General features: G+C 38.1%; 1 protein-coding gene across 5 annotated transcripts in view; it reads left to right on the top strand.

Moving 5' to 3' along the window:
- The window catches only part of SHTN1 (shootin 1), a 103,232-nt gene that overhangs the window by 68,757 nt on the left and 19,011 nt on the right, over positions 1-15,464 (top strand). For 3 of the 5 annotated variants that reach the window (XM_070470261.1, XM_070470260.1, XM_070470259.1), the window contains exons 13-14: positions 2,718-2,827; positions 6,141-6,194. In XM_070470261.1, coding sequence (XP_070326362.1) covers positions 2,718-2,827; positions 6,141-6,194 — 164 coding nt within the window. Of the gene's footprint in view, positions 1-2,717; positions 2,828-6,140; positions 6,195-11,474; positions 11,596-15,464 lie in introns of all 5 variants that reach the window. The other 2 variants (XM_070470257.1, XM_070470258.1) reach the window with 1 other exon arrangement.

Here is a 15,464-nt window from a genome sequence, read left to right as displayed (position 1 = left end):
TAATGTAGCGGTTTTGTCTGTAAGTCTTTTTTTTTTTTTTTTTGAAGAGCTAACATTTTTCAAGTGGGTCTTAAAATTTAAGCCTCAATTAATTACATGTAGCTTTCTGATCCAAGACTGACCTTGAAGCACTAACTCAAAGAACATTTGATTTTATTTTCCTGTGGCAGTTCAATAACATTACACCCCTTGTCTTCGTTGGTCCCTTTTCTTTAATCTCCAGTATCCTGCATATTTCTATTGTCCCCCTGATTACATGCTTTTGTGAGACAATTACCAACTGCATGATTGCAGAAAAGAATTACAAAACATACCATGAGCTCTCTGTAGGTGATTCTTGCAGATTTATTAGAACTGCTTAATAGTTCAGAAGTTCGTGTAGATTGCTTTTTGCTAGTTCAAAAACAGCGTTGGTGAGAGAGAGAGCTTGTGTAGCTAACCAAGCCTCGTATTGTGCCTGAGTAGGGAATCTGATCAGAATGATTTCTTTTCCTTAAGACCAATTAAGGTTTTACATTTGAAAAAGCCTGAGACATTAAAGCCTGGTTTATCATCTGTACACAATGCAGATAGTAGCACTTCTCTGAATTATCACTATGATTCTGGCAAGCAAAAATAAGAAACTGCTTTAAATTCCTGCTATGTTAGATGCTGCAGCAGATCTGAATGGTGTTGACCATAATTCTCCATCTGTCTGCCTTAATTAGTTTTTGTATGGTGCATTTAATTGGGTTTCAATCATTCCTTACAGAGTGCTAATCTGTTTGTAGGCGGTGTTCCCGTTGCCGCGCGGCTCTTCCCAAGTCTTACTCAAAATGGCAGCCTTTCTGAATATCAAATATTTTCTGAAGATTTTTTTTTTTAATTCCCAGGAATAAATGCCATACCCTCACCAGGTGCTTGAATGACAGATATGGGTCTTACTTCCTCTCATTCTGAAAAGGGTCAGCAAAAGCACTGTGTGGTGTGCAGTAGGTATTTAGATATTGAATGAGTGAGTTGGTGAATGAGTGAGTGAATGAATGAATTTCTATTCATAGTAATTTTCTTGTCTGTCCCCTTGTTGATGTTCGTGAGCAGAGGTGGCCCTAGAATATACTGCTTAAGGGCACGTCGTTGATCCTTCTACAGTTTTGTCATCCATCTGTTGGTGGATGCGTTCTCACTCTGGTGCCATGTCTCCCATGTTGTCTGGCAAAAGATACTTATTTTAACTTCTAGAACTGTAAAATGCTGTTTGGATACTGAGAAATTTGAATTCCCAGCTGATCAGTGACTTATGAGGGTGCACAAAAACTATTTGAAATCAGGACTGTGTGAGAAGACCTAGATTATGTGGTGGATGTAGCAGTGATCCAATCACTGTGATGTTGCAGATAGAGGATGATGGATCCTTCTGTATTCCCTGTGTCGATCCCACTTCCTTCTCCCCCAGCATGCATAAGAGGAGTAGCTTCTCTGAGTTAGAGTGAAGTCTGCCACGTAGCAGTAAAAGAAGCCATGATTTAGGCCTCCTTAGCGCAAAGCCTGACACCACTGTGAATTAGCTGAGGGATATATAAGTAATTGTGATTGCCTACATCTAGAAGCCACCTTTTTGAGGTTTAATTATTTCTGCTCAAATAATAAAACTATGGATAGCCATTTGAAACCTGAACTTTTAGCAAGTCAGTCAATAGGTAGATACTTGCTGAGTGTCCACTATATGACCGCCCCACAGTGTGGAATCCATTAAAGTTGCTAATTGGAGTGTCTCTGTGAGATATTTAAACTTAAATGTAGTGGATGCAATGATTTAGCTGGAGATAAACACAAAATCTAGGGCTGTGTAAATAGTGATAAATGTTCCAAAATGATTCAGTGATTTTGATCAAGCTGTCCTGCAAGAGACAAATTTCACTATTCTGACCAGCAAGTCTTAGTTCATCTCAGTTGTATTCATCTATTTGATACATTTTTCCACAGCTTTATTGTTTTTCCAGCAAAAGAGTATAAAGATTAAACTATAGACCCTGAGTTATTTTTATCAAATTTAATTACTTAATTGCAGTCATTTTTGTATGTATGTTTTCTTTCAACATTGACAGTTTTAAAAGACTTGAAAAAGGTTTGCTTAAGTGTTTCCTTCCCATGTGATTCCTAAACAAAAGATGACAATTTAAAAATAGATTTTATCTATTTGCTGCTCATCTTCTGACTGTGGATTTCTTCCAACAGGTAAAAAGATCTCTTTGATCTTTTATTTTCTAATGGGCTTTTCGATGATTATTCCTGCTTTGGGCTAATTTCTTTTACATAGTTTATACTACAAATTACAAAAACATCTCTGAGGCAAAGGTGAATGATTATTTGGAGTTAGGTACAAAATTGGATTTTTGAGGACCTGGAGAGATCCAGGTCTTTTATTATGTTGACAAACAGAACAAAATCTACTTTGTTTAACGTAGATGAGCCAATATTGATTTCCAGGCTAAAAATTAGACCTTAAGGTTTTATAACTCTTATTTCTCAAAGCAAACCTCTTATTAAAAGGTTTTTTATTGAAAAAATACTGCTACCTGGGAGCTGTTAACGTTAGTAAATTATTGGTGTTTTGTGACTCTGTCTGAAAAATGACTGTGGTTAATTACATAGTGCAATCTTTCCAAGTCACCAGAAGCAGGAAGTAATTGTTTTCTTGTAACATAAGATGATTTACGTGTGTGTGTTTTGAATAGCTGAAGAAGTCACAGACCTGAAGCGGCAAGCAGTTGAAGAGATGATGGACAGAATTAAAAAGGGAGTTCATCTCAGGCCGGTTAATCAGACGGCTAGGCCCAATGCAAAGGTATGGAATGACTAGATGCTTTTCCCCCTTGATGTTTCTTTTTTCAAATGTAAAATTGATGAAAGCTACATTAGAATTGACTGTCAAATCTGGGGTTAAGGATCACGTGTCATAAAAACCTTTGCTTCCATGAAAGCACGTTTCAGGAGGACTCTGTTTGACTCATGGTAAACCTCAGACACTCCAGGAAGTATGGGTTTGGCCAGAGAGTTCGTTTGGGTTTCCTATAAGCTCTTACGGGAAATCCAGATGAACTTTTGGCCAGCCCCAAAATCCTGTGATTGCAGGGTGCTGCCGTCTACTTGAGAGAGACAGTATTATTCAACAAATATTTATTGTCTGCTATGCGCCAAGTACTATCTTAGGCCCTGGGAATAAAGCAGTAAACAAGAGACAAAGATTCTTGCCTTCCTGGGGTTTCTTTTCCGTATGTCGAGGATAATCATACCAGAACAGATCTCAGGCAGCTTTTGAAAAATAATGAGGTTTATATGATTAACCTCATTAATTTCACAAGCCCACTCCAGGCCACTTCAAGGAGAAACTCGTTATATATCTTTATCTTCTAAACTAGACCACAGTGAGCTCCAGGACTGTGGAAGCACCCAGCGTCTGATTCAGAACTTTTCCCTTCCCCTGTATGTCTGACCTACTTAAATAGACCCAATCATAGAGCTTTTGACATTTTTCTTGAAAGATGTTTTTTTCTTTCCTCAACCAAATAATGTATTAGCAAATTTCTCTTTCCTCCTCCTCTTCTTTTAAACTGAACTTTGTGGTTCTTTCTCACTCTCAAGGATGCCCCCTCTTCAGCTGCTTCGGTGTTCTCGCGTGTCATGACTGTTCATTAGAAACTCTGCTGGGCTTTTAAAGTTGCCACTTTGTCACCGGCAGACAAAATCACTGGGCAGGGCAGAAATAGCCATGGTGTGTGGGCGGTCCACGGAGAGGGGGCTGAGCAGAGGGAATGAATATTTCATTCTAAGAGAGGATTTACATCTAGTGCAGCTTCAGCCAGCTATGGGGAAAAACTCAGTCCTATGCTAGTTTTCTGGAAGCAGACAGAATGTGCATCTTGACGAGAAGCTGAGTGTGTAAGTATGCAGTGCCAATGTCTAGTGAGTGTAAGGGCACTGTTGCTGGAGTTGGGTACTTGGCTGTGAGTCACCCAGCTTCCCAGGCTTCTTCTCTGTAGAATACCATCTGTGACTCTCACAGTTGTCATCAAGGTCAAATGGAATAAAATGTGAAAACACTTTAAAATGCAGGGTCTAAGTAGAACCTTAGAAAGAGAATACATTTTTATGGCTTTCTTGTCACAACTATTTGGGAAAGAATAGCAAAACCAAGTTATTACTAGAGGAAAAATGCAGTGTCATAAAAGAAACAAAATTAGTTTAGAAAGAAAAATGTTGAAAACTTCTTAAATCGTAAGCAATCAGTGTTCTGTGTGTACTTTCATTTTCAGAACATCACTGTGTCCTTTTTCTTTCATGCCGTGGCTCTTTCAACAGTTACACATTATTTAATGTCAATTCAAAACCTGGAAAACACCTGAACAAGGATCAGTGGACAACTGTTTTTTTTTTTTTTCCTGCTGGTAATCATTAAACTATGTAGATATAGTGCTGAATGACCTGGTCAGTAACCTTTAAAACAAATGGTCACCGCATGCTGCAGCCCACACTTCTTGCCCCAGTACCATCAGTGCTTTCCTGATATGTCACCAGTTGTGAAGTATGCAGTCCAAGCTTGAAAAAGCTTGTGCAGTCAGAGGGCAACTTGAGTGGCATAGCAGCACCTTTGAGTATGCCTGTAGCCAGGGCATTTGTTCAAAAGTCGTAACTTCTCACCAAACAGCTTACCTGCAAAAGTCAGGCCTGCCTTGAAGGTACTCATTTAACTGCATATTACTGAATTCCTTGATGCTCTTGGTGGTGCTGGTGTGGTTAAAATTAGTGTCTTAGAGCTTTTGACTGGCACCGATGGCATGTATATATCACAGAAAACTGAGGCTCTGGAAATCAGATGCCTTAGTCTAATTTGTACATGAGCAGCAAACCTCTCTCTCTCTCACTTTTTCTGACTGTACAATTTAAAAAAAATCGGAATAGGATCTTATTCTTTTATTACCTTTTGAGAGGAAAGGATGATAGGTTGCAATGAATCACCTCCCATTTCTTGATGCAAGATTAGCCTGGCCTCTTTTCTGAGAATGAGAGGCCTGAGGCATTCCTTTCACTGTGACTTGCAGGTTTTCTCTTTACCTCTACCCTTTATGAAAGGAAGTGGTATAAGGAAAATCAGAGATTTCTTTTTTTTTTTTTTCAGTTGTCTTTTCATTGAGGGCCTCATGCCAAATTTTCCTTCTCTTAAATCAGTTAGGGGGTCCACAGAAACTGTTAGGTATGGTGGGGCAGGCAAGTGTTACCCAGAACTTCATTTCAAATGATTTTATTCATGGTGTCGCCAGATGAGAGCTGGATTTGTCATCAAGACACCGGCCTCAAATATAGAATTCCTCAAGGTGAAACTTTCCTCATAAATAAGATGAAATGGGGACTTCCCTGGAGGTCTGTGGCTAAGACTCCACACTCCCAATGCAGGGGGCCTGGGTTCGATCCCTGGTCAGGGAACTAGATCCCACATGCTACAGCTAAGACCTGGCACAGCCAAATAAATAAATAAATAAATATTTTTTAAAAAAAGATGAAGTGCTTGGACTACACACCCTCTGAGGTCATTTACTGCTTTGAGAGCCAGTGGTGCTAACGTTCTCCTATAATGCGGGTTCTTTGTTGATCTCTGTTATGAAATTCATGAGATGAGACCTCCCAGGCCTCTGTGAGCTGGCCTTTGCCCGAAACTGATGGAGCTGAGAGAGGTTTTCTGCCCTGTCGCTTGCTTTCTGCTCTGCACTGCTACTTACCTGGTCCTCACTTGCTGGCTTAAGTCCAGCAATGAGAGTGGAGAAAAGTTTGTTGTAAAATGTTCTAAATTATTTGGAATTAAATATTTGAAATTTAATGCTTACCAAACCTTTTCTACATATGATAATAGCAAGAAGTAACAAAACATGTAGACAAATAGTGGCTCGAATCCTTTTGCTTTAACTAGCACCTCTAATTTTCTGTTTAACTGCCCTCTTGGGAGCACTAACATGTCTAATTTTTTTTCCTAACTGTTAGACATCGACCTAATTATTAAAACACATAGTCAATATAAGTTACCAACACTTTGCCATGTGAAAATCTTTGTTTGGTATTTTAAAACTGAATTACTCAGTTGTTTTTCTTTTTTTTTAAAATTGTAGCCAGAATCTGCAAAAGGCTCTGAAAGTGCAGTGAATGAACTAAAAGGAATGCTGGTAAGAATAGATCTCAGTTTATTACTTAGTTAATGGGAAAATGGAAGAATATTTTTAAACTCTACTTTGATGATTTTTATATATTTTGATATATATATATATGATATATATTTATATATTTTGATATATTTTAGTTCCATTTACAATAAGCCTCATTACTTGTGATAGTTTACTCGATTGTGCTGTGGACTCCTACATTGGTTGTGTTAATAATATGTCAGTACTTTGCTGTTTCTATTCTAAAAGAATGGGTACACTTCCCCCCAAATCATTGTCTCCTGTTCTTGTCCTCCAATCCTTGCACTGCAGCATGAAGATAAAGTGTCTTGCCAGATGTGAGAATCAGCACATGCTTGTTGATACCAGAAATATAGTATATATATATTATACATATAGTAGATAGATATAAATATAGTAGATAATCTTATAAGTAAATCTCTATATAGATGACAGTAGATTTATTTATAAGTAAATCTACAATAAATATAGTAGATAATAACAGTATATTGAATAGTAGTATCTCATATGAGTGGTGCTTAACTTTGGAGAATGAAAGCAGAATTCTTGGCACCTAAATATAAATCTGAGCTTCTACCCAAATGTGTTAGCATCAGAGTCACAGTCTGCTTTCCTCACAGTTTAAAAAAAGTCATTTGATTGTAAATTGGAGAATAAAATAAAATTTCCTTTCTTTATGTTACTAATTTCATTTTCTGAAAGTAATTCACATCCATTGGAGAACATGCTTAATGCCCATCTCTAATCATATTTCTTCTTTCCAAAGTCTGAGCTTTTGCCAGCAGAATAAATGAATACTGCCCTGTCCAACAGTTTCTGTCAGAGACAAATGCCTCACTTAGAAAATGTTTCAGATGCTAAGAGCTCTGTTCTCAGATCCTGTTACAGTCTCAATACCAGTTATTATGCACAGTAAGTCAACAAACATGGGGGCGGAGGTACAGAGCTAATATTCCCATGTTTGTTGTTACTGCGCTAATTATGCATTGCATGCAGACATCCACATAATTGTGGTAAACAAAATTATTTTCATCAAGCATGAAACAGTGACTTAACTCAGAATGGCTTAATTAGTTTGCTGTAGTTTTTAGGTGAGTGGAATTAGTACTTATGAGAGGTATGCAATACTGGTTAACAGTGGTGGCCTCCTTACAGAATAAAGTATTAAAATATAGTATGAAAAAATAGGTGGTTATTATCTAATGGTTTCTTTGGGGAGAAAATTTTGTTAATCCAGTGTTCTGGTAAGGAAGATGCCCTATGACAATCGTCTTTGTTGTCTCTACATTACACTGTTAATTCTTGTTCGTAAAGATGCCCTCGGGGTATTCTGAGGTTCTATGGTTATAGTTCTGATCCTCAATGAAAAGGTAAACTGCACTCAGTTTGTTGTTAAAATTAGGTTTAAAAAATCAGTCATCGACATGAGACACATGTGATATTTGATTACCCAAGATATCCCACTTCCTGATAATGCTGGATGGTAGCAAGTTTACTGAATCACAGCATTTCTTTTAAAGGTCATGTTCACTAGACACTCATACTCACTATAGTTTTATGCCACTTCAAGGAGAGAAATTCATGAACAGGTTTTTGTAGAATAATTTGCAAGTTATAAAAACTGTTAAAACGTCTTTCTTTTCTGCAGATTGCCCCCATCCTCTTTTGCCCTGGGTATATCATTAGATTTCCCTTCCTTGCATGGTATTGATGTGTATCACTAACAGCTGTTATTCTTTCCTTACATTTTTAAGAAGTGGAACTCAAGATGCCCTCCCCTAGTTTCCTCTGCCCACATGGCAACTTTGCACTACCACTGCAGAAGTTGCCTTTGAGGGCTGATATCACTTGGAGCTCCTAGTCGCCTTGAGCCAAGACCCCATACCACTTCTTTTAGGACAGAAACGAAGCGCCCCTCCCCCCCATTAGATGGGGCTGTATTGGTGCTTCCTGCTGGAGTTCAGACTATTAGGAGTTAGTACCAAGCAAAGCACATGCCACCAACCTCACAGTCGTGGCCTGTGAGAAACAAACATGAAAAGAGCAGGAAAAGTCTGCCGATTGTGTACTGAAGCAGGGTGTGAGCACTGGTACCAAGAGATACCAAGAAGCACTGGGTTCAGTTCTGTTCCTGAACAGAAACCAGGAATGAGCTCGGTGTACAGGTGTTTTTGCTGAAATGAAAGTGACCTGAGTTGTAAGCCTACCGCTGAAACTTAGCACACAGGTAGAAAACACATCTCATGTTTTGGGGAGTTGGAAAACTTCACTCTTTTGTACACTTTTCAGGTCAACTTTTAAAAGTCTCAGTGTTGACTGAACTGACTTTTCCAAGTCTATTTGCACTTAATTTTTAAAGTTGTGTAGTCTGTGGATAAAAATATATACAGTTTACTTCTCATAGTCACACAAGGAAATCTCTGGAGACACCCCAGCCATTTAAAAGCCACTCTTAAGTGAAAATGATGATTTCCAAAGAATGAATCAGTAGAAATTAAAGTCTCAAGTTCAGTTGCCTCTAAGTCAAAGAGACAAAACCAGCTTTTAAAAAATTCTCTTTTAGGTCTTTTTGATCGTTTTGAGTTTTTGTCAAATTACTCCCTGACAATTATTTGTCAGTTTTATGAACATTTAACTAACATAAATTTTAACAATTTATTTACCAGAGACATTTCAGTATTCACTTACATAACAAATCACTGGCCACTGGCATTAATTTTTGCAAAATCTCCCAGTTAGTAATATGTTAAAACTGGTAAATGATGAAAGTGGCTTGAAGTAGAAACAGAGTACTGTTCTAGAAATTAGAAAAGCCAAGTTCAAGGTTCAGCCCTATTACCCACATACTGTGGGACCTGGCCCCAAATTCCTAGGGATTCTCTTCTCTGTGAAGTGAAGGAATTGTATGTACCACGTGGTAATTTCTGATTCTCTAATTTTATGACTATAATTTATAGATAATTAAGACAATCTCAGTACTTTATTAGCTGAGCTCCTGGGTCATGTCGGTTGAGATCAGTGCAGAAACCTTTCCTCCAGAATTGCCTCCATATTTAAAGTTTGCTGAGATATTAACTGAATCAACCACCTCAGTCAGTGAATAGAGAAAGAAGTTGGGGATTCAGGGATTAGAACTTGGAAAATGGATTCCTTCAAGTATCTGGTGTGATGAGAGGGTAGCTCACCACGGTCAGGAGTTTGTGGAAATAATGCTTTTATACAAACAAAAATAGAGAATATTGTAAAAGATAAATTCTTCAATAAAAGATGTCCCTGGATGGTGTATGGGTATGTATGTGTACATACACATATACACAGACCTATAACTTTTTCCTGAATTAACTCCAGCCATTAGAAATAACATTCAGAATGTCCTTGATATTCAAATAATTTGAATATCAAATTGGATATCACTCATAGTTTTATGAGTGGTTTTAATAGTAATGGCCATGAGTTTTTCTGTTTACAAATGGTACAGCTTTTTAAGAATTATCAGCACAAATGATTTGGGAATATTTTTTCTAATACATTAAAAAAATTTTATCTAAGTTGGTTTTAGTCTGTTTTCATTACCTTATCAGTGTCAATCCTGCCTTACTGTATAACTCTTTGATGAGTGGGAACCTCATTAACTGTTAAATAAATAAAATTATCTGATTTTTAAAAATTATAAAATAATTATAGTGTTACATGTAATATGACTTTCCTTTAATGTATTTTATGAATTTTTGCAATAAATCAAGAGGAGAAAGAGGTTCTTCCAGAGGGAAAATGTTGGATACCTGATTAAAATGTGTATTTTACACATTGGTTTTGGTTAGCTAGCTAACAGCAGAGACTCCTAATCTCCTAATCTTACCAGTCAATTTTCTGACAACAGACTGCTTTTCTGTAACTTTGTGCTGTTAGGTGGAGAAAAACACCTTTTTAAGCAAAACAGCATAGTAAAAAACCTATATCATGAGATTTGCAACTACCTGATTTTTACAAGCTACTTTTTTTGTTTTATAGGCTAAGGAAGAAATATGAGTTACCATTTTAGCCAGTAGGATTCTTAGAATCCTTCAGGAAGTTGGCAGGGGGCAGGGAGCAGGATTAAGGCAAACCCACAGTGAGCTGAGATGACAAAGGCTGGCCTATTTGTTAGCCTTGGTGGACAAAGGCTGCCTTCCAACTCTGCCATGAAGTCTGGCAAGTTATACCTCACTTGAGGTTCTGATTTTCTCTGATCAGAAGATTGTGGTTCAACTGGGGCTGGTTTTTTTTTTTTTTTAATCCCTGCTCCCCCACGAGCCTGTGGCACAGCTGAGGAGGGCTATTTCGAAGAAATAGTGGGCATTTCTTAGAAAAGAAAATGGACCACTTGTTATGGTGGGATGCTCAATCCTTACCCCTTAAATCTGAGAAGAAGTGCGTCACCCAGTGTTCTGTACAAACACTTGATCAGTAATGGAGCCAGGAAACCGTAGCTCTCCCTCCCGAGCCAGGGCAGGGAAGCACTCCCTGGGTCTCTCTCAGGCCTCTTGAAAGTCAGCACTGCTTTCGGCAGGAGCCCAGCTCTATGTCTCTTGTTTTTCCTGCAGCGTCTTCTGGGTCCTAACTAACACAGTCCCTGCCTCCTCTGTTCAGCAGTGTGGGATGGCGGTGCCGGCCCTCCCTTGCCTCCCTGTGTGGTTATAACCTTTCCTCTTTCACAATGAAGTCGAGGTGTGTTCAGTACAGCGCTTCTTGGGGTACGCCACCGGAGAGCACTCTGTGCCTCCTTTGGCAGCGCGACACCGTTATCGCCAGGTGTGCAGCCAGGCTCATTCTCTCTGAAGAATCAGCCACATATTTCAGTGCCGCAAGGACATGGGTTCAGTAACTCGTGGCTGCCATGTCAAGATAACCTTCTCAGGTGAGTTCAGTATATCCGTTCTCTTCTCCACGTGGTTGATCAGCACACATCAGAATCTTAATCATCAATGTGCAAGTACCTTCCCACCACTGAATTTCATACAGTTAGTCCATCGAGAGGTGTTCTTGTGCCGTTCTTTTGATACGAAAGCTCGACATCTTACATCATCAGTAGCGTCTTCTTAAATGATCCAACACTATGTGTTGTTAAAGATGTGTACATTAAAAATACATATAGAGCAAATTCATTTTTAGTTCCTAATTCCATTCAAATTCTGGTAATGTTTTGGTGGTTTGACTTTTATATTCTTTTGTGTATTGTATTAAGACATTAACCTTTTTGTTTTTGTTTTGTTTTCACTTTAGGGGACACTTAACACATCCACTAGTTCAAGAAGCTTAAAATCCCTTCACACTGAAAACAGTGAAACTGAGTTAGAAAGGATTTTGCGCCGCAGAAAGTTGACAACAGAAGCAGATAGCAGTAGTAAGCTGATTTGAATTCTCCACAGTTCTACTCTTCCTCTCTTAAGCATCTTCCTTTCAGTCTCTTTTTTAACAGAAAATGATCTTTCTAAAAGTATTAATAAAAATTTTTTGATGTGAATGAGAAGTATTGGATGGGCAAAGGTACTTAGGGGTATCTCATAAGAGCTCTTATGTATTTTTATTTCTTGGCATTTTTTTTAGTTATTTGTAGGGAATCAGGGTCTTATGGATCTGCTTTGCTGAATGCAGGATACCCTGTGGTTAAAAACATTCAGGCAGGGCTTTGGTAACAATGCTGAGGGAAGGCTCCCTAACCAGAGGGCATGAGTTTAATTCACTGCTTGCCCTACAAGCAAATTGCTCAACCTCTCTCTGTGCCTCAGTTTCTTCATCTATAAAATGAGAATAATAAAAGCATTACCTCATAGGCTTATTTCAAAGATCAAGTTATTATGTTTCAATATATATAAACAGTGCTTAGCACAATGCCTGGGACAAAGCACATAATAACTAGTAATAATAGTAGTAATTACAAATCAGTTACAAATGTAGAGAGATAGTCTTTATTTTTCATATCCATTTAGTTTATTGCCTCTGCCTGTGAACCAAATGAATGAGAAAGTCCAGCTCTATCACCCACTATAAATGACCATCTGAGCATCTTGAGATCATAGTTTGCATTGCTGTCATGACATACATGTATTAGACTTCATCTTGTGTTCCAGAACTCACTTTGTATGTCTACAGTTTTTTTTCCATCAGCTTGGTCATGGGAAGTAGCAGGAACCTTTGTGAGGTTTTCCCCCTTGTTGCCAGGAGGCTAGTTTTGAAAAACCACGACAAACTAGTATTAACAGTGACCATAGCTAATGGACTGAATCTTTTAGACTGTGTTAAATCAACTCCAATTAGTCTATCACAACAGTTTACATTTGCATTGCCATCATGTCTATCAGGTTTAAATTGCTAGAATATTAAGGATTGGGGGTTTTGATAATCAAGTTCTAGTTTGCATATAGAAAGTGAAAGTGAAAGTTGCTCCATTGTGTCCAACTCTTTGCGACCCCATGGACTGTATATTCCATGGAATTCTCCAGGCCAGAATACAGGAGTGGGTAGCTTTTCCCTTCTCCAGGGGGTCTTCCCAACCCAAGGATCAAACCCAGGTCTCCCTCGTTGCAGGCAGATTCTTTACCAGCTGAGTCACAAGGGAAGCCCGGTTTGCATATAGGGATTTACTCAATTGAGTAAATTGGTTCCTTGAACCAGAAGCAGCATAATACCAGCCAAACCTTTTTTTTTTTTTTTAATAAAAAAGTGAAACCTTTGAGTCTTCCTTAAAAAAAATTAGCCGTCCAGTTTTTAGTTTGGATTAGAAATTCTGTTAATATCCTATAAGAATTAACAACCCCCACCCCTAGAAAAAATGACCACCTCTCAGGAAAAATAAAGGATACCGTAGAAGAGTTTTTGTCTTGACATGTGCCTTACAAGCTTTTACCAGCCTCCGCAATGAATTATTATTCATTTGCAACTTAATCAGTGCTATGACTTTTCCACCATTTCATCCTGAAAGTATTCGGGTAGTCGTCATTCAGAGTCGTCATTCAATTTTAGGACTTTGTGAATGCCATTTTAGTGCTCTGTCATTTACATTTTTTATTTTGCCCCTGACCTTTATGTTCCTCCAGAAACATTCTTACTTCAATCTCTTGGTCAAACATGCAGCACTTGCTATTTCACAGTTAGTTTTCCATGGGAGAAATGAGGAAACATTTTCATTTTAGTCAGTATGGAAAGCTGAATATTTCAAATGTGGAGAAAGGTAGGAACATATTTTATAGGCATGGTGAGAATCTTTCGTTTTGTTGATTATATTCCACCAGCATACAGATATTCAAGGTATCATTTGAGGCAAGTTATAATAAGAGATTCAGTAGAATCATTAACATTTAGGTAGAGAAATAAGAACTGTGTAATTGGCAGGGTAAAGAGGAAACATACTAAAGGGAGTGGCTTGTAGGTGAGCAGAAATGTTCTTTTGAGTAGCCAAAGCAAAAAAGAAAAAAAAAAAGGCGAGAGGAAACAAACTTCCATCTCTATCACCTAGTAAAAGAAATCATACCATTTTTTTTTAAACATAGTTCGTATGTTTTCGAAGGATCAAGTTGGCAGAGGTATTTACTATGTCAATCTTTTTATAAAGGTCACGGAATGAGAAAGTGAAATTCCAGGGGAACAAATAAGGAGCTGAAGTAGCAGAGCTGCATGGTGGGAGCAGATTACAAAGATGAGTTTGTTGAGTTTGTTGAGTTTGTTCCTCAGATGCATTTGAGTCTCTGAGGTTTTTTCCTTTGCACACAAAGGCTTGTGGGCTGCACACAAAGGCTTATGGGAAGCCTAAAGGTGAGGTCACAGAATGTAGAGGAAGCATCCTGAGAGGCAGAGGCCGCCTGAGCTTGGCAGAACTCATATCTCAGGTTTGTCAGTATCTCTGCCAACAGCCAGAGAAGCACCTCTTCCTTTAGACTTTTTTTAATGGGTTTAACTGGTACTACTTTGATATACCTAGATTTGTGGCCTACAAAACGGACATTTCAATGAGCTCCAAGTGCCCCTCAGAAAATATTTGGACAGCTTAAACAGGATGCAATAATAATAATATTAAACAACATCATCATCTTAAACATTAAGCATTTTTCTTCATATTTTTCTTTTGTATGTAACGAAAACATGAGTTCTGGCTCAGCTCAACCACCCTCCCCACTTTTTAATTGGCTTAGTCGCAGAACAAGCAGCAGGCGTTGGTGTATATTCAGAAACTAGATCTTGCTTTTCTACAGGGACAGATTGTTTAAAGCTACTGGGTGTTTCAGTCAGCAGTTACCCAAGAGCAGAGTAGAGCTGCTCTGAAGCAAATCTTGAGCTCACCTTCAGATGTTATACTTTTTGGAATGGACTTTCTTGATCTTTCTGCCCTTTTCTCTTTACTCCCTCATTGCCATGCAGCATGAGGCTTGCCGCAGGCAGGAGAGAGAGGCCTTTTGACCCAGAATATTCTATAATGTCACAAATTTGTCTGCTTCAATGGTATAGAGAAATCAATGAGAGAGGCAGACAGTGATGCTCTGTGAGCTGAGGCTTTCCACCACACCAGGGGGATTAAGTCTAAAGGAGCTGCAGTAACAGAATGGCTGAACAATTTTCTAGCCTCTCTTATACAAGTTTTTCAAATTAGAACTTCATTTTTGGAGTTCATATGTTATACTGCTGTAATACATGACACATTTATATGCAAATATAAGAATAAAATTCCAGAGCTTAATATTAGTGATCAAGGATTAGGTAACATTTTGGATTGTACCCACCAGTACCTTTCCATTTTAGGAGATGATCTGACATTGTTTAAGAATAAGAGACTCCCAAGTTTTGTTTTCTTCTTAGTGGCACCTTTCACGTTTGTTCTTTAGCTTAATTTTTTAGAAGTTCTAATTTTATTTGTACCTTTGTGACATTTTATAAATTACTATGTTTTGAAAGAATACCTAAGGATTCCTTCTGAAGTTTCAGGAAAGACATATTAGAATCTTGCTTTGAAAAAGCTGTCTAGGATAGCAAGCATCTTCCTAACAGAAGATAGAAAAAAAGTAATGATGGAGTTTAGCTTCAGTGCCAGAAGTTTCAGATTGATATGCCAATAATTGTAGTAACAAGCCCAATTACAGTTTTCTGATCCTGTCTAAAGAGTAGAAAAGTCCAAAAGGTAAACAGCCAAACTCTTTGCCACTTAATTTTTATAATCCTGTGTCTGTAATTTAACAGGAAGTAAATTCACTTACTTCTCAATCACATTAAAATGAAAATGTT

This window comes from Odocoileus virginianus, chromosome 7, assembly GCF_023699985.2.
Source record: "Odocoileus virginianus isolate 20LAN1187 ecotype Illinois chromosome 7, Ovbor_1.2, whole genome shotgun sequence".
Taxonomy (NCBI): domain Eukaryota; kingdom Metazoa; phylum Chordata; class Mammalia; order Artiodactyla; family Cervidae; genus Odocoileus; species Odocoileus virginianus.
Note: the sequence above shows the minus strand (reverse complement) of the source record. Positions and strands in the feature narration are given on the sequence as shown.